The sequence below is a fragment of the Molossus molossus genome, unplaced genomic scaffold (assembly GCF_014108415.1).
Source record: "Molossus molossus isolate mMolMol1 unplaced genomic scaffold, mMolMol1.p scaffold_m16_p_2, whole genome shotgun sequence".
In the NCBI taxonomy this organism is placed as follows: domain Eukaryota; kingdom Metazoa; phylum Chordata; class Mammalia; order Chiroptera; family Molossidae; genus Molossus; species Molossus molossus.
In genome coordinates this window covers 2,818,723-2,836,453 of record NW_023425355.1, presented here as the reverse complement: position 1 = coordinate 2,836,453, position 17,731 = coordinate 2,818,723, and the positions used below count along the sequence as shown (strand labels likewise).

General features: G+C 47.3%; 1 protein-coding gene across 1 annotated transcript; it reads left to right on the top strand.

The window, feature by feature from the left end:
- The first annotated feature begins 11,810 nt into the window (after positions 1-11,810).
- Positions 11,811-12,686, top strand: LOC118635253 (OTU domain-containing protein 6A-like). Its single transcript, XM_036270039.1, has one exon. It carries the CDS (start codon positions 11,811-11,813, stop codon positions 12,684-12,686), a length of 876 nt encoding a protein of 291 aa, XP_036125932.1.
- Positions 12,687-17,731: the final 5,045 nt, after the last annotated feature.

The following is a 17,731-nucleotide window of genomic DNA, read 5'->3' as shown; positions in this document are numbered from 1 at the left end:
TAGATTTATATAGAAATGTAAACTGGTAAGCTAGATAACTTTTACTCTAAGATGTGAAAGATCTCAACTTACATTCCTTTATTAAAAATAGGAAAGGATATGACTTTTTTCAATTAGTTGATCCATTTCATTATATCTACAAGTGGTGTGAAACAAAAGGAGACAAACTGATAGTGAGCTTAATTTGCTATAAGGGATAAGATCTGAACCAGTGAAGTTTCCTTTATTTTCAGAGACAAGTGGTTGATCCACTTTGTTATATCTACAACTGGTATGAAGTGTGAAAGATCTGAACTTATTTTCCTTAATTCTTATGGATGGAAAAGTTTATAAAGGACACTTTAAATGTGTTAAAGTAGTTGATCCATTTTGTTATATCTGCAATTGACGAGCCAAAAGTGAGCAATATACTTTTGTTGATATTTGAGACTTGTTAATATTTTGAATTTGCCAAACGAATAGTAAAAGTGAAATGGTTTTCAAGTAAACAGGTTTTAGAAATTTTAATCTTCAAATGCTGTATTTCAGTGAGATCACTTAAAATTGTTTTAAAAAATTCTTTGTACACACCAAATGTTCTAAAATAAAAATGTTTTCAATTTGTTTAAAAAAATAAACGCAGTTTAAAAAAACACTTGGTTATGTAGTTCTGTGTCACAGACTCAGTTCATATAGAGTTGGTATCCCAGGATCTACTTCAATAAAGGAATCCTGAAGGGTCCGGGTGAGGGGGCAGGAGTGGGGAAGACAGATGCGGATGTTGGAGGAGGAATGGGCTTCGGTCTTGATGACCTACAGTGCAGTGTTCCCCAGGGGAGGCTTTAGGGGGAGGAACCTTACCTTGAGGCTTTCCTGAGTTGATGTTTTCACTCTGTGGAAAACATCATGAAATGGTTTCACTTAAGACTTCTAATTGTATACATGAAAAAGAATTCCCACTTCCCAAAACTCTCCAGTCCAAGGCTACATTTCTGGAGAGAAAGGAGTGCCACTGGTTTATTTGTGTGTGTGTGTGTGGGGGGGGGGGGGTTAGTCCCAAAATAAAAATATGAAAATCCTGCCAGATAATTCACTGTGTAGGTGTGTGTATAAGTTTCAGATAACCAGCTGGCTGAGAAGAGCAGGTCCAAGAGAAAACCAGGTATTTCTGAGAAGAGACCCTTTTCCAGGGATGAGACCACTGGCTGGGGAAGGGAGAGTACCTAGGGAGGGAGGTATAATCCACAGAAGGGTGCTTGGCTGGAAAGTAAGGTGAAAATTGGGGATGGAGTCAGCCTAGGAGGATGAGTGGGACATGGCAAGGGAAAGGGGAATAGGCTGGGGTGAGGAGGGGACACAGGTTGGGGAGGGGGGCCAGCTAGGAGACATGGCATAGGTAATAAAGAGATCCTGGCTAGAGGAGGGGACCAGAATGGGGTAAGGGACATAGGCAGATGAAGGGGGCCTCACTGGGTACACGGGCAAAGGCTGGTGAAGAGCTCTAGAAATAAGAAGGATGCTGTACTGGAGTGGGCTGCATTGGGTGGAGGAGAGGCTACAAGTTAAAAGAGGTGTCCTGGCTAGGGTAGGGGCATTTATGAATAGGGACCCAGCTGGCTAGGGGGACACAGACTGGGGAAAGGGCCTAGCTGAAGGAAGATCCCTGGCTAAGGAAGAGGTCCAGGCTAGGGGCAGGGGCTTTTCTAGGCTGGTGAAGGGCTTCTAGTAGGAGAAGGTGGTCCACCTGGGGTGGGCTGTGTAGGGAAGAAAGGGGAACTTGGCTTGAGAAAGGAAGCTGGCAGGGAACTAGGCCACATTCTGGGGCAGGGGTCCTGCTGGCAGGTGTGGCAGAGGTAGGGGATTACAAGAATAAAACAGGAAAGGGGACTGTGTGGGGAAGGTTACGCTGGAAGGAGGGATGAGCTAGTGAAAGGGCAACTTGTTTGGGCAGGAGGACTGGGCAGAAGAGAACACGGGGTGATCAAGGGCTCTGTGCCGAAATGGGAAATGGTCAGGCCTAGCCACGGGAGAAGCACTTGCCTGGGAAAGGAATCTGGAAGGAAAAGGGGCCTTCTTGTGGAAAGAGGTGTTGACTAGGGAACAGGGTCTGATTAGGGGAGCACTGGATAGAGGAAGGAACCTGGCCAGCAAAGGAGCCTTCAGGCTTAGAAGGTCGGAGCTGGCTGAGGAAGGGGAGCACACTAGAATGCAGATACGACTGGAGAAAGGGGCCTAGCTGGGAAAAGGGACCTGCCCCAGAAGGGGACAGAAGTAGCCAAAGGGGTCGTTGCTGGGAAATGGGGCCTAGATAGGGAAGGAGATTAGTTACAGAGGGGGCACAGGCTAAAAAAGACCTCTATGGCATGGAAGGGTTCATGGAAGGAGAAGGGGGCCTGGCTGGGACCATGAAGATGTCTGAGTGGGGGGGATCCTGGCTGCAAGGCACTAGGGCACTGGCTTGGAAAGGTGGCTTGGCTGGGAATGGGGGCTTAGGTGGGCACATGGGGCCAGGCAAGGAAAGCACGCTTATCTGGAGAATGGATCTGGCAGGGCGAAGAGGAATATCTTGGGGAAGAATGAACAGGCAGAGGATGGGGACATGGCTGGGCAAGGGAACACGGCTGTGGACTGGGGCACAGGGTGGGGAAGGAAGCCTGGCTAGGACGGGGATAATAGGAGGGGCTGGTTAGCGAAGGAGGAATTGGCTGGTCAAGGGAATGAGGTCTAGTTGAGTTCAGGGGTCAAGGGTGACAAAGGAGTGCTTGACTGTTAAGGGGGGAAAGCTTGCGGAACAGGACCTGGCCAGGGAAAGAGATTCGCTGGGAAAGTAGGCATAAGCTGAGGAGAAACAGGCTAGGAAAGGGGCCTGTCTTTTTTTTTTTTTTTATCCTCACCCGAGGACAGGACATTTTTCCATTTTTTGTTCAGGTAGAGTGGGAGGGAGAGAGAGGAAGAGAGAGAGAGAGAGAAACATCGACGTGAAAGGGACACATCGAGTGGCTGCCACCCGCACGACCAGCCAGGGCCGGGGGCAAACTGCAACCGAGGTACGTGCCCTTAGCGGGAACTGAACCCCGGTCTCTCGGGACCGCAGGCCAACGCTCTAACCGCTGAGCCAAACCGGCCAGGGCGGGACCACAGGTTTGATGGGGTAGCACAAGCCGACGACTGGAGACTGGCTGAGATGGGGCCTGGGGGGTGAAAACAGCCCGGCAGGGAAAACCAGCCTGAGTAGGCAAGGGCTCTGGCAGGAGAATGGGCTCTGAGAGGGAGGCACAGGCTGAGAAAGGAACCTGGTGGTGGGAGAGGTTTGAATGCTGAGAAAGACTGACAGGCTGGGCACTGAATAACAGGCAGGTTAATGGACCTGGCCGGGATAGGGACCTAGCAAGTAGAGAGGGCCTGTTAGAGAAAGGATCCTGCCTGGGAATAAGGGATGTGCTTTGTTTGACAGAGCTCCTGACTGGAGGGCACATAGTTGAGGAGAGGGACCTAGCTGAGGGGGGTGGGCACAGGATAGGCATGAAGGGATGTCTGGCTGAGGAGGGTGGAATGAATTAGCAAAAGTGCGAAGAGCCTGGCTGGGGGCCCGACTCTAGCTGGGAAAGAGTTCCTACTGGAGAATGGGACTTGCTTAGCATGGGGCTCCGTGTGAGTGAAGGGGTCCTGGCAGGGCAAGGTCACATGGCTGGCAGGGGACTTGATAGGTGATGCAGGCCTGAGAGGAAGATGTTTGGCTGGGGAAGGAGGCACTGACTCTCCTTGGGCAACTCCTTGGGAAAGTCATCCGGCTAAAATAGGAAAAGCCTAGGCACAGAACCAGGCTGTGAGAAGGAGGCACTTTCTGGAAAAGGTACCCCACGTGGGCAAGGAAACAGGGTTGAGAAGGCGCCTTGTCTGGGGAAGGGTCACCTGGCTAAAGAGGCTGTAAGTGGGGTCTCAAGTTGGGGAAACAGCCTGGCTGGGGAGAGGCTTGGGGTGGGGGGGGCGGGGAGGGGACAGGCTGTGGTTGAGGCCTGTCTGGGGAGGGAGAGCAGGGGGCATAGGATAGTAAGGAGGCCCTGCTGAGGCAGAGGGTGGCAAACTACCAGGTAAGTGGTTAGAAGCCAGGGAGGTGGACATAGGCAGATAAGATGACTGGTTCAGAAAGGGGACCACTCTAAAGAAGGGAGCACGTGCTGAGGAAGAGGGTCTGGCTGGGGGAAGGGGCCTGGCTGGGCAAGGGGACATAAGACTGGGAAGGAAAATTCAAGCTGGGTCAGGAATCCTGGGTACAGTTTGGGGAGGGTTAACACCCTGGGACAGGGGGCTTGGGTAGGGTTGCCACATAAGGGGATACGGAGGAAGGTGGCCGGCTGGAGAGGGGCATAGGTGAGAGAGAATAAGGGAAGCCTGCCTAGCAGGGGAAGGGAACTGGCCTTGTCTGTGGAAAGGGGCCTAGCTGGGGAGCGAGGCATGAATGGATGGAGAGAGCCTGGCTAAGCGAGGAGGCCTAGCTGAGAGAGGGCATGGCTGGATTCCACAGTACAGGCAGCCTAGGGGCTTCTGATGGGGAAAAGGTAATCTGCTGGGCAGGCCTCATAATGTGGGAAAGACTACCTGGAAAAGGGGCCTGGCTCTAGGTAGGTATAGTCTGAGGAGCAGGGTTAGGGAAGTGGACATGGTGAGGAAGGGGAAATGGGCTGGTGACAAGGACCAGGGGCCTGGCTGGTAGAGGGTATAAAGTGGTATAGGATTAGAAAGAGATGCCCTGGCCGGTTTGGCTCAGCGGTTAGAGCGTCGGCCTGCGGTCCGGAGAGACCCGGGTTCGGTTCCCGCTAAGGACATGTACCTCGGTTGCAGTTTGTTCCCGGCCCTGGTTGGCCCTGCGGGTGGCAGCCACTCGATGTGTCCCTTTCACGTCGATGCTTCTCTCTCTCTTCCTCTCTCTCCCTCCCACTCTACCTGAATAAAAAATGTCCTCGGGTGAGGATAAAAAAAAAAAAGAAAGAGACTCCTGGCTTTTGAAGGGGGAAGGACTAGGGAATGGCACCTGGCTAGGGGAGGGGGCGCTGGCCAGGGAAAGGATTCTGGGGGTTATCTGCACATAAAGGAGGTGGACGCTGGATGGTGACAGGAAGTTTCAGGGGAAGGGTGCAGTGACTGAGGAAGGGGGCCTGGGCCCCCACTGAGGAAGAGGGTACTGCCTTGGTAATGTGGACCTTGCTGGGAATGGGAGGAGCTGCCGGTGCTACTGAAGGAATTCTTTGGTAGAAGATACCAGACAAAGACAGCAGAGTCCCATTCTGCAGGCTTGTCCCTGGACACAAGAGAAATAACTGTTCCAGTCTCAATAACCCCTAAGATCTCACTGGGCCTGTCACAGCTGCCTCTGCTGGGTCTGCCTTCAGCTGCAAGGAGAGGGAAGAGTTAACCCAGGCCAGATTTTAACTGAGCCAGGAGCACAAACCAAGAGGGGGCCTTTACTGTGGGATCCGGCAGGACCTGAGGGATTTGCAGTCTGTTCCATTTTGTACCAGTGACCACAGTCATGAGGATAGTGGCTGTTCTGGGCAATTTCGTGTACAAAAGCTATGGGGCACCGTTCCCAAAGGGATCCAATTCCAGAAGCAACTTTTATTCATTTACTTACTATTTTTCATTTACTCATTATCCTCTTTTTTTTTTTTTTTTTTTTTTTTTTTTTTTTTTGCTATAGCATCCAAATATAAGGTGCATCTATCTGAGTTTGAAGACCAGCTCATCCACCCACTTCCTAGCTTTTTGACTTGGATAAGTTACCTAATCTTTCTGGGCCTCAGCTTCCGCATCGATAACATGGGGCAATTTACCTGTCAGTGTAGTTTCTTGGGATGTTAAGTACATTAAATGAAAATACAGCCCTGGCCGGTTTGGCTCAGCGGTTGGAGCGTTGGCCTGCGGTTCGGTTCCCGCTAAGGGCACGTACCTCGGTTGCAGTTTGTCCCCGGCCATGGTTGGTCGTGCGGGTGGCAGCCACTCGATGTGTCCCTTCACATCGATGTTTCTCCCTCTCTCTCTTCCTCTCTCTCCCTCCCACTCTATCTGAACAAAAAATGGAAAAATGTCCTCGGTTGAGGATTAAAAAAATAATAATAATAAAGAAAATACATATAACATGCAATAAATGTTAGCAGCTATTTCGTATCATTATCTAGGAGTCCAAGAACACATCATTATCAGCCGTGACAGCACCCATCCCTTGATTTTGTCTACAGTGACTTTCAGGGCCACTTGGCCTCTTCCCATAGATCCTGCGGTACAAGCAAAGCCTCGCCAAGGGCTGTCTGCCCAGCTGTTGCACCACAACTTCCTGGGCTAGAGTGTGAAAGCAGAAACCACCAGGGCTCACCCAAAGTGGCCTCCTGGGACAGGGTGGCCTCCATGCAGGGACTCCTCAGGCCAGTCAGCATCTTCCTTCCTGGCTTTTTCTACATAAACACATGTTTTAACAAATGAAATTGGTATAATTCTGTTCAAGTTTTTTTTTTTTTTCTTTACTTAATATACATTATAGCACTGGCCGGTTTGGCTCAGCGGTTAGAGCGTCGGCCTGCAGTCCAGAGAGTCTCGGGTTCGGTTCCTGCTAGGGGCATGTACCTCGGTTGCAGTTTGTCCCCGGCCATGGTTGGTCGTGCGGGTGGCAGCCACTCTATGTGTCCCTTTCACGTCCATGTTTCTCTCCCTCTCTCTCTTTCTCTCTCTCCTCCCATTCTATCTGAACAAAAAGTGGAAAAATGTCCTCAGGTGAGGATAAAATTTTAAAAAAATACATACATTATAAGCATTTTCTTGTGTGCTTAAACAGTCTTCAATATGGTTATTTTAATGCCTGTTCTAGCCTGTGAATAGGCCATAATTTATTTATCCTATTCTATTATTGGACATTTAGATTACTTTCAATTTCTCACCACTATAAATATGCCACTAACATCCTTGTAGCTGAATCGTTATTGGTAGTTTTTAAGTTTGTTTGTTTGTTGTTTTTTATCCTCATCAGAGGATATTTTTGCATTTATCTTCAGATAGAGCAGAAACAAGAGAGGGAGGAAGAGAGAGAGAGAAGCATCGACGTGAAAGGGACACATTGACTGGTTGCCACCCACACGACCCAACCAGGGCTGGGGACAAACTGCAACCGAGGTACGTGCCCTTAGCGGGAACCAAACCCGGTCTCTCCAGTCTGCGGGCCGATGCTCTAACCACTGACCCAAACCAGCCAGGGCTTATTGTCGGTAGTTTTGATTAATTCCTTTTTTTTTTTTGGTCAATCCTCATCTGAGGATATTTTTGCCATTGATTTTTTTTTTTATCCTCATCTGAGGACATTTTTCCATTTTTTTGTTCAGATAGAGTGGGAGGGAGAGAGAGAGAGAAACATTGACGTGAAAGGGACACATCGAGTGGTTGCCACCCACACGACCCAACCAGAGCAAGGGACAAACTGCAACCAAGGTACATGCCCTTAGCGGGAACGAACCAGGGTCTCTCTGGACCGCAGGCCGACGCTCTAACCACTGAGCCAAACCGGCCAGGGTGATTTTTTTTTTAAAGAGGGAGAGAGAAACCTCAATGTGAAAGAGATACATCGACTGGTTGCCTCATGCATGCACCCAGTTTGGAGCTGGGAGTAGAACCTGCAACCCAGGTAAGTGCCCATAAACCATGACCCTTCAGTGGATGTGGCGACACTGTAACCACTGAGTCACACAAGCCGGGGCTGATTATTTCCATTTTGATAAGATTTCTAGACGCTATCTTGGTCAAAAGGAAAGGCTTTTAGTGCATAGGGCACCCCAGAAAGAGTGCCCAGTTTACACTTTCAGGGTCTGAGAGTGTTATTTTCCCATATAGTTCCAACACTGAAAATGATCATCTTTGCTAATTTGTTAGATGAGAAATGTTGCATTAGTGGACCCTTTGTTGATTACTGGTAAGGTAGAATGTTCCTGTGTTTATTAGCATGTCTATTTCATTCATGCAGAAACAAATAATTTTTCATTTATTGCCTGTTCCTGAACTTGGCTTAATTTTCTATGGGCAAGTTTGTCTTTTCTTAAGGATTTTTAATAGGTCCTTCAACTTGTCGTTCAGATATTTTAAAAATTAGTTTTTTTGATACATTATTAGCCTTTCAGTTGTTTCTGACTTTTTGCATATGATGCTGAAGTGTAGAATTGTAATGGGATCTATTAATGTTTTTCTTAATGGTTTCTGTCCTGGTATCAGGCTTGGCAAGAGTTTCCCATCCTGAGGTTGGATCAATATCTGTGTATACTTTTTTTCTGGTTCCTTGCCCTGGCTGGTATGGTTCAGGTGGTTGGAGTGTCATCCCATACACTGGAAGGTTGCAGGTTCAATCCCCAGTCGGGGCACATACAGGAGGCAACTGATTGATGTGTCTCTCTCATATTGATGTCTCTCTCTTTCTCCCTACCTCTCGAAAATCAATAAAAATATTAAATGCTTAAGTGTAAATCTAACAAAATATGTGCCAAACTTATATGCTGAAATTTATGAAACACTCATGAAAAAAAAAAAAAAAAACAATGAAAATCTAAATAAATGGTGATACACACCCAGGTATCAATTCTCCCCAAATTGATAAATGGCTTTTACACAATTCTTATGAAAATCCCAGCAAGATTTTTTGTAGATATAAATATATTATTATTATAAAATTTATGTAGAATAACAAGGGAATTATAATAGCTAAAGCAATTTTGAAAAAGAAGAATAAAATGGAAGGAAAGGGTCTAACTAATTTCAAGACTTACTACAAAGCTATGGGAATTGAGACTGTGTGGTGTTGGTGGAAGAACAGACACAGATCAATGGAACAGGATAGAGATCCCAGAAATAGACCTACATAAACATGCCCAACTCATTTTTGACAAAGATGTAAAACCAATTCAATGAAAGAAGCATAGCCTTTGCAACAAATGGTGCTGGGGCAATTGCACAACCATAGGCTCAAAACTGAGCTTTAACCTAAGCCTCAAACCTTACACAAAAATAAACACAAAATAGATCACAGATTTAAATTTAAAACCTAATGCAGCTCTGGCCGGTATGGCTCAGAGGTAAGAGTGTCGCCTGTGGACCAAAGAATCCCTGGGTTGCACGTACCTCCCTTGTGGTTCCTCCCAGGCCCCAGCTGGAGTTGTGTGGGTGGCAACCAATCGATCTCTCTCAGGTCTATGCTTCTTGCTCTCTTCATCCCTCCCTCCCTCCCTCCCTCCAGCTCTATCTGAAGATTAATGTAAAAATGTCCTCAGGTGAGGATTCAAAAATAAATAAATAAATAAAACCTAATGCAATATATATACATATATATATATATATATATATGTATATATATATATATATATATATTTTTACTAAAAAACAGGACATAATCATTGGAAGCTAAGGTTAGACCAGCAGATTTGCAACCGGTGTGCTGCAAGAAGTTTTAAAACATGCAATACCTGACAGTTTAGTCAGGGGCACTGACCTCTTTTCCCTTAGATTGTCAAATTTATTTTAATTTTTTAAATATGTTTGTATTAATTTTTTTTAAAGAGAGAGATAGAAACATTGATATGAGAGAGAAACATTATTCGGCTACCTCCTGCATGCACCCTACTGGGGAGCGAGCCCACAACCTGGGCATGTGCCCTGACTAAGAATTGAACAAGGACCTCTCAGTCCATGGGATGACACTCAATCCACTGAGCCACACCGGCCAGGCTAGATTGTCAAATTTAAAAATGACAACAGCCCTGGCGGGTTTTGCTCAGTGGTTAAAAATGACAACAGCCGCCCTGGCCGGTTTGGCTCAGTGGTTAGAGCGTTGGCCTGCTGTCCAGAGAGGCCTCAGTTTGGTTCCCGCTAAGGGCATGTACCTCGGTTGCAGTTTGTCCCTGGCCCTGGTTGGGTCTTACGGGAGGCAGCCACTCGATGTGTCCCTTTCACGTCGATGTTTCTCTCTCTCTCTCTTCTTCTCTCTCCCTCCCATTCTGTCTGAACAAAAAATGGAAAAATGTCCTCGGGTGAGGATAAAAAGAAAAATGACAACAGCCAACACAACAATAGCTGTCTGTTGTGAATGAATTAAAATTATACCTATACTTTTTTTTTATCAGGTCTGCAAAAAAATACAGGTTTTGGTGAGCTGCAGAATGTTAGCAATTAGTTTATGTGTGCCATGAGATGAAAAAGATTGAAAATTGCTGGGTAACACAAAGATCTGACATAATAAACAACCCAAATGAGGAAAAATGGATAAATTTGCCTTCACCAAAATTTAAAATTTTCACTCTGAGAAACATCAGGTAAGAGATGAAAGGACAAGTCTCAGAGTGGGAGGAAATACTTGCAATATGACCCCACAATTGCACTCTTGGGTATTTTTCCCTAGAGAAATGAAGACATATGATCATACAAAAACCTTCACATGGATGTTTATAGCCAGTTTATTCTTTTTTTTATCCTCACCTGAGGACATTTTTTCGTTTTCTGTTCAGATAGAGTGGGAGGTAGAGAGAGAGAGAGAAACATCGACATGAAAGGGACACATCGAGTGGTCGCGACCCGCATGTCCCAACCAGGGCCGGGGACAAACTGCAACCAAGATACGTGCCCTTAGCGGAAACCGAACCCAGGTCTCTCTGGACCACAGGCCGACGCTCTAACGGCTGAACCAAACCGGGCAGGGTGCAGGTTTATTCTTAATAACCCAAAACTGGAAACAACCCAGATGTCCTTCAAGAGGTGAATGCTTAAACTACAGTACATCAATATCATAGAATAGTACTTAGCGATAAAAAGGAATGAAATTTTGACATATGCAACAACTTGGACAACTGTCCACTTTCTCCATTTCTAACAAGGGGGAGGTTGTCTCAAGGGCCTTCCTGTTTGGGAATTCCAGATACAGATGAGCAGGGTGGGACAGGATGAGAACATATTTGAAAAAGCTTAGCGCTTTAAAATGTTTAATGTAATATTTTTAGAACTTTTAAAGACTCAAAGTAATCATAAAGAAGTGCTTCCTGGCCATTCTTGGGAACCTGTTTTGGAAGGTGGGGATCTAGGATAAAAGGGTTTAGAAGGTGCATTCAGTTGGCACAAACCAAGAGGTCAGCATAGTTGCAGTGAATGACTTGGAGTGGGGCCGTGTGTGGCTTTTTTACACAGATGGCACAGAGTAGATCTGAGACCTGAACTGAAAGGGCTGTGTTCCCAGGAACGCAAGGAAATGTCTTTGTTCTAATACACAAAATTAAGAGTTCCACAGTCAAGGGACCTGAAAAACTGGAAAAAGCCACCTTGCCTCTTGGACATTAGGAGTAACGGGAAGTCCAGCGACAGAGCACGTTCAGCTGGTGGTATATTTGTCATGTGGTTCTCCAGCACCACCAGTGTCTGCATGGTGTTCAGGCTTAGAAATGAAGTAGGGACTAAGAGTCCATGAAAACTTCTACAAGCCCCGTGGCTGACCATAATCTGCAAAGACCAGATCTTACCCTCCATTTTTCAAAGTACGACAAACCGTAAACACCTGCTGCTATGGCGTCTAATGGAAGAGTACCAACAGCCAATCCTAGTGCTAAACGCATTGGGGGCGTGGCCATGGACAGGCAGTGGCCAATGGCAGACAGGGCCATGAATAGGGGGCCGGAAACCAGCGCCTTAAACGACCAGAGCAGCCGCCACTGGAGGCAGACGATCCGCTACCTGTCGGGTGGTTTGACGTCGTCGGGCTGAGCCGTCGCGGGTCCTTGCGCTGCCACCAAACTTCGATTGTCCGTCGCCTGCCGTTCAGCACCATGGAAGATGTGCAGCTTGAGTATCAGCGGCTGGAGCGACGCCACCGCCGCGAGAAGAAAGAGCTGCAGGACCGCATCCAGGCCATGAAGAACGAGGTCCCAAAGGGCGACAAGACGAAGACAAAGCAGTTGCTCCTGGACGTGGCCCGCCTGGAGGCCGAGCTGGAGCAGAAGCATCAGCTGGAGCTGGAGAAGTTCGGGGAGCAGTACCCTGCGAACAGCGGCCTCGACTCCATCACCGAGGGCCTGGCCAAGATGGATCTCGAGAACCACCCTCCTCGAGTCTCGAGGGCCCAGAAAAGGCGCGAAAGAAGGGCGGCGCTGCAGAGAGAGCGTCAGAAGATGGCGGCCGAGGCCGAGCCTGGGTCGCTGAGCAGCCACGGTCGCGACGAGGAGAAGCAGCTGGCTGCCATCCTGGAGGCCCGGAATCTGGAGATGAAGGATGTCCCGGCCAACAGCCACTGCATGTACCGCGCCATCCAAGACCAGCTGCCGTTCTCCGTGTCCGTGGAGAGCCTGCGGGGCCGCACCGCCAGCTACATGCGGAAGCACGTCGACGACTTCCTGCCCTTCTTCAGCGACCCCGAAACCGGCGATGCCTACACGCGCGACGACTTCTTGATCTACTGCGACAACGTCGCGCACAGCGCCGCGTGGGGAAGCCAGCTGGAGCTGAGGGCCCTGTCGCACGTCCTGCAGACCCCCATCGAGGTGATCCAGGCCGAGGCGCCCGTCCAGGTCATCGGGGAGGAGTACAGCAACAAGCCGCTCACGCTGGTCTACGTGCGCCACGCCTCCAACTTCGGGGAGCACTACAACTCGGTGAAGCCGCTGGAAGCCGGCGCCGTGGGGGGCGTCCCCGTGCGCTTCTTCTAGGCCGCGCCGTCGTCGCTGCCGATCCCGTTGCTGCTGCCGCTGCCGATCCCGTTACCGTTGATGTTGCCGCTGCCGCTGCCGATCCCGTTGCTGATGCCGCTGCCGCTGCCGATCCCGTTACCGTTGATGTTGCCGGTGCCGATCCCGTTGCTGATGCCGCTGCCGCTGCCGATCCCGTTGCTGATGCCGCTGCCGCTGCCGCTGCCGATCCCGTTACCGTTGATGTTGCCGCTGGGTTTGCCGATGCCGTTGCCGCTGCCCATGCCGACGCCGCCGTTACCCTTGCCTCGGAGGACGGAGCCAGAGCCGCCACCAGGTCTCCTTGTTGGGCTGCGTTTTTGCCTTTGGCTCTCTGGTTTTTCTCTCCTTCGTTGTTCCCAACATTTAACAACCTCCCGCCCCGCCCCGCTCTTCTCCCTGGGCGCTCCTCCTCCTCTCTTCCCGTCTTTGCTTCCTTCACTGGGCGGGGGACAGGGACTCCGGCAGGGACGGAGTCTATATTGGACCGCTGGAGGAGAGTCGGTTTCAGACGTTCCAACCACGCCTGGCCCGTGAGGGCCTTGGTCTCCCTGACCGAGGAGAAATGGTTATGTTACAAATAATTTGGGGATGAAAATGGAAACGTGGTTTGATGCGTTCTTACCTTGGGGGAAGGGGGGGGAGTGTTGCTTGGGATCTTCAGGTTGTCCATGAATACACTGGGTTACTTAGACCAACTTCATGCTTATGCACTCGAAATGCTTGGTGAATGCCTTTTGCCTCGTGCTTTGGGGAAAAAAATGTTTTGTGGGCTGTTTTTGTTCTCTTTTTTTCACCGAAACTACTGTACATGTTGAAATAATCATCTACCTCTTGTTGCCTCAAACTGTAAGTTCCAATAATATGTAAGTGCTTCAGGTTCCCTACAAAGGCTATTACCGTTCACGACTGAGTGTTCTCTCCATCTCCTTTGACAAGACTTCTGTGGATTTCCTGGAGAGGCTTTCCTCCTGGGTGTTTCAGCCAAACACTGGGTGTATCACCATAACATGTGTTGTCTCTCTCCTTCACCTAGTTGATAGAGCCTTTGAAGCCAAAACTATGCATATTTATATTCCAGCAGCTAGCACAATGGTCTTCAATAAATATTTAGTTGAATAACATTTGTTGTCTCTCTCCTTCACCTAGTTGATAGAGCCTTTGAAGCCAAAACTATGCATATTGATATTCCAGCAGCTAGCACAATGGTCTTCAATAAATATTTAGTTGAATCAAATGCTTCTTATTATGGCACATAAAGTCTGTGCTCTTCTGGCTGTTATGTACATCCTCCCTAAAGTTGACCAGCCTTCTGATTCAATCTCGCTACTTCTTTCTTTTTAGCACAAATCTGTTACATGTCCATTTCCTGTTTTGTTCTTCAGTAGGTCTTTAATTTCGCCCATTTGTATTACAGCTTAGTGGTTAAGATCAGGGGCTCTGGAAAGTACATGCAATGGAGTTGGATTTAAATCCCAGTATAAGGAAAGACTATTCGACCAGTTACTTTAACCTCTCTGAGCCACAATTTCTCGTCTGTAAAACAAGGGTATATATAACAACACCTATTTCTTATGGCATTTGTGAGGATTAATTGAGAAAATGCATGTAAAGTACTTAGCATAGTCTCCTAGCAGGAAGTGAGTACTCAGAGGTTAGGTATTATTATTATTATTATGTAACATCATTCATTTACCATTGAGCCCCTACGTAACTGGTGCCAGGTGCTGTGCTGAGGTAAACAAAGACATACAAGACACTCTCCTTGGCCTCAGTCAGCTCTCAGTGTAGTGAGAAATGGCTATGGATAAAGAACTCCATAGTCCAATACTAGCATAGGGAGACGAATAAAGTGCAGTAACAGCTAAGAGGAGGGCACCTCACCAGCAGGCAAAAGATCTGGAAATGCTTCCTTGAGGAAGTGATCCTTGAGTCAGATCCTAAGAAATTCACAGAAATTTGCCAGGCAGACAAGGGAGAGGAGAAGGAACACCCCATGTAAATGCATGAACATATTAGAGAACGTGATAGATTTGGAGAACTAGGAGAGTTTGCTAAAAGTAGAGCTTGGGGTCCATGGAGGAGCAGGAGGGAAAAGGGATGTCATACCACATCAGAAAGGGTCTCATAAATGAGGTATGGAGTTTGACCTTTAAGAGAATGCCCCCTCAGTGCCAAAGTTATTCCTTCCATCCTTAACAAATTAGTATTTGATTATCTGTTTACCCGTCTCTTCTGTTCAACTATAGGCCGCTTAAGAGACCTGTGTCCTGTTCTTTGAATTCCCAACGCTTTGCATTCAATCCCAAAGGTAGCATGCAGTGAATGTGCAAAGAAGGAAAGGACTTCTGCAAAGTCAAACAGCTACACGGTACCAGAGGTAGGACTTCAAATCCAGGTCTCCAGAGTATTTTTAAGCATTTTACCACATTCCTCACAGTTGAATATAGGAGTAAGAATTGAAATCTTTCATTTAATACAAGCTTCATTGTATTGGAGTTTTTTCCTGTAATGGTTTAATGAACTTGACACTAGCAGGCAAATTCAAATATTAAAAATACTTAGTAAAGGGTGTCAATGGGGGAAAAAAGGAGGGACATCTGTAATACTTTCAACAATAAAGATAAATAAAATAAAAAAACGCATAAGCCCTGGCCAGTTTGGCTCAGCGGTTGGAGCGTCGGCCCGTGGACCAGAGAGTCGCGGGTTCGGTTCCTGCTAGGGGCGTAAGCCTCGGTTGTGGTTTGTACACGGCCCCAGTTGGGGTCGTGTGGGTGGCAACCACTCGTGCCTCTCACATATCAACGTCTCACTCTCTCTCTTCCTCCTCCTCTCTCTCCTGCTCTATCTGAAGATAAATGTAAAAAAACAAAAACAAAAAAACACGTAAGATATCCTAAAAAATAAAATAAAAGGTACTGTGTAGCTCTGGCCGGTTTGGCTCAGCCGTTAGAACAGCGGCCTGCGGACCAATGAGTCTGGTCAAGGGCATGTACCTCAGTTTCAGTTTGTATCCAGCCCTGGTCGGGTTCTTGTGGTGGGCAACCAGGTGATGTGTCCCTCTCATGTCGGTGTTTCTCTCGCTCTTCCTCCTTCCCTCCCACTCTGTCTGAAGATCAATGGAAAAATATCCTCGGGTGAGGATTTAAAAAAAATAAGGTACTGTGTAAAATAATACTTAGTAAGATAGTTTGAACACTTAAGGATTAGGTAATTCATAAAAAATTTGACAAATTACACTACACACAGTTTGATCTTATCTAGTGTTATTGCTGGCATTACAGGTACAAATATCAGAATATTACTCAGTCAAAAACGAACAGCAGTAAACCCTCTGAAGCCTACTAAAGGAGGTCTAAAATGCCAGCCAAGCACCTTAACTCAGACAGGCGGGAAACGACCTACTTTAACCTTTCTCTTTCATGAATCGCAGTTATCCAAGATAACAAATCTGTGTTAAGATCTATACAGGACAGCGCTGGCCGGTTTGGCTCAGCGGTTAGAGCGTCGGCCTGCAGTCCGGAGAGACCCGGGTTCGGTTCCCGCTAAGGGCATGTACCTCGGTTGCAGTTTGTCCCCGGCCCTGGTTGGTCATGCGGGTGGCAGCCACTCGATATGTCCCTTTCACATCGATGTTTCTCTCTCTCTCTCTCCCTCCTGCTCTATCTGAACAAAGAATGAAAAAGTGTCCTCGGGTGAGGATAAAAAAAAAAAAAAAAAAGATCTATACAGGACAAAAGACATCCATCATCTCTACCAGTGAGTCACATCAGGAAACTCTTGAAAGTTCATCTCATTTCTACAGTCATCCATAGATTACTTAAAATTCTTTCTACTATTCTGGACTCTAGTTTCTCCCCATCCCAACTCACTCTATATACTATTGCCCTGTTGTCTTAGCTGTGTGACCTTGGGCAAGTCACCTAAATTCTCAGGGTCTCAGTTTTCTCAACTTCTAAATGAGGGGGCTGTGCTAAATTAGTGCTTTTTATACTGTTACTTAGAGCCTTCGAGTCCCTCAGACATCCAGTTTTGGTGGCATGGGTGCCACTAAGCAGGTTAGGGAAAAGATGGGCTCAGTTGGCAGGCTTCTGTGTATCCACTTCCAACATAGCAGCCCTCTTCGAAATCATGGCCTAAAACTTGGTTTGGAAAAAGAGTTCTGCTAGTACAAAAAGTTTAAGTACCATTATACTTACATGATTTCTAAGGGCCCTTCCAGTTCCCCTAAACTAAGATTTTATAAAGATTGCCCTGGGGCCCTGGCCGGTTTGGCTCAGCGGCTAGAGTGTCGGCCTGCGGTCCTGAGAGACCTGGGTTCGGTTCCCGCTAAGGGCGCATACCTCGGTTGCAGTTTGTCCCCGGCCCTGGTCGGTTGTGCAGGTGGCAGCCACTCGATGTGTTCCTTTCACGTCGATGTTTCTCTCTCTCTCTCTGTTCCTCTCTCTCCCTCCCACTCTACCTGTACAAAAAATGGAAAAATGTCCTCGGGTGAGGATTAAAAAAAAAAAAAAAAAAGATTGCCCTGGGGCCAGTTTGGCTCAGCAGTTAAAGCATCAGCCTGCGGTCCAAATAGACCCAGGTTCAGTTCCCGCTAAGGGCATGTACCTCGGTTGCAGTTTGTCCCCGGCCCTGGCTGGGTCGTGCGGGTGGCAACCACTCGATGTGTCCCTTTCACGTCGATGTTTCTCTCTCTCTCTCTCCCTCCCACTCTACTGAACAAAAAATGGAAAAAGGTCCTTGGGTGAGGATAAAAAAATAAAATAAAATAAAAAATAAAGATCTTCCTTATACAACAAGGATTTAATATGATAAAGTATTTACACACAGAAACACAACAAACAACTAATTTTTATTTTTTTAAACTTTTTAATCTTCGTATCATCTCAAAATAAGATGAAATGCAATGCTTATAATGACAATTCAAATGTATAATATGTACACTCTGGAACTAATTGGCAACTCCCATAAAGATTGTCATTGTGGAAGACACAGAAAAAATGGCTTACAAAGTTCAGGACCAAATT

Bases quoted from the DNA above. Each gene is read 5' to 3' on its own strand.
- LOC118635253 (XM_036270039.1), top strand. From the start codon at position 11,811: ATGGAAGATGTGCAGCTTGAGTATCAGCGGCTGGAGCGACGCCACCGC.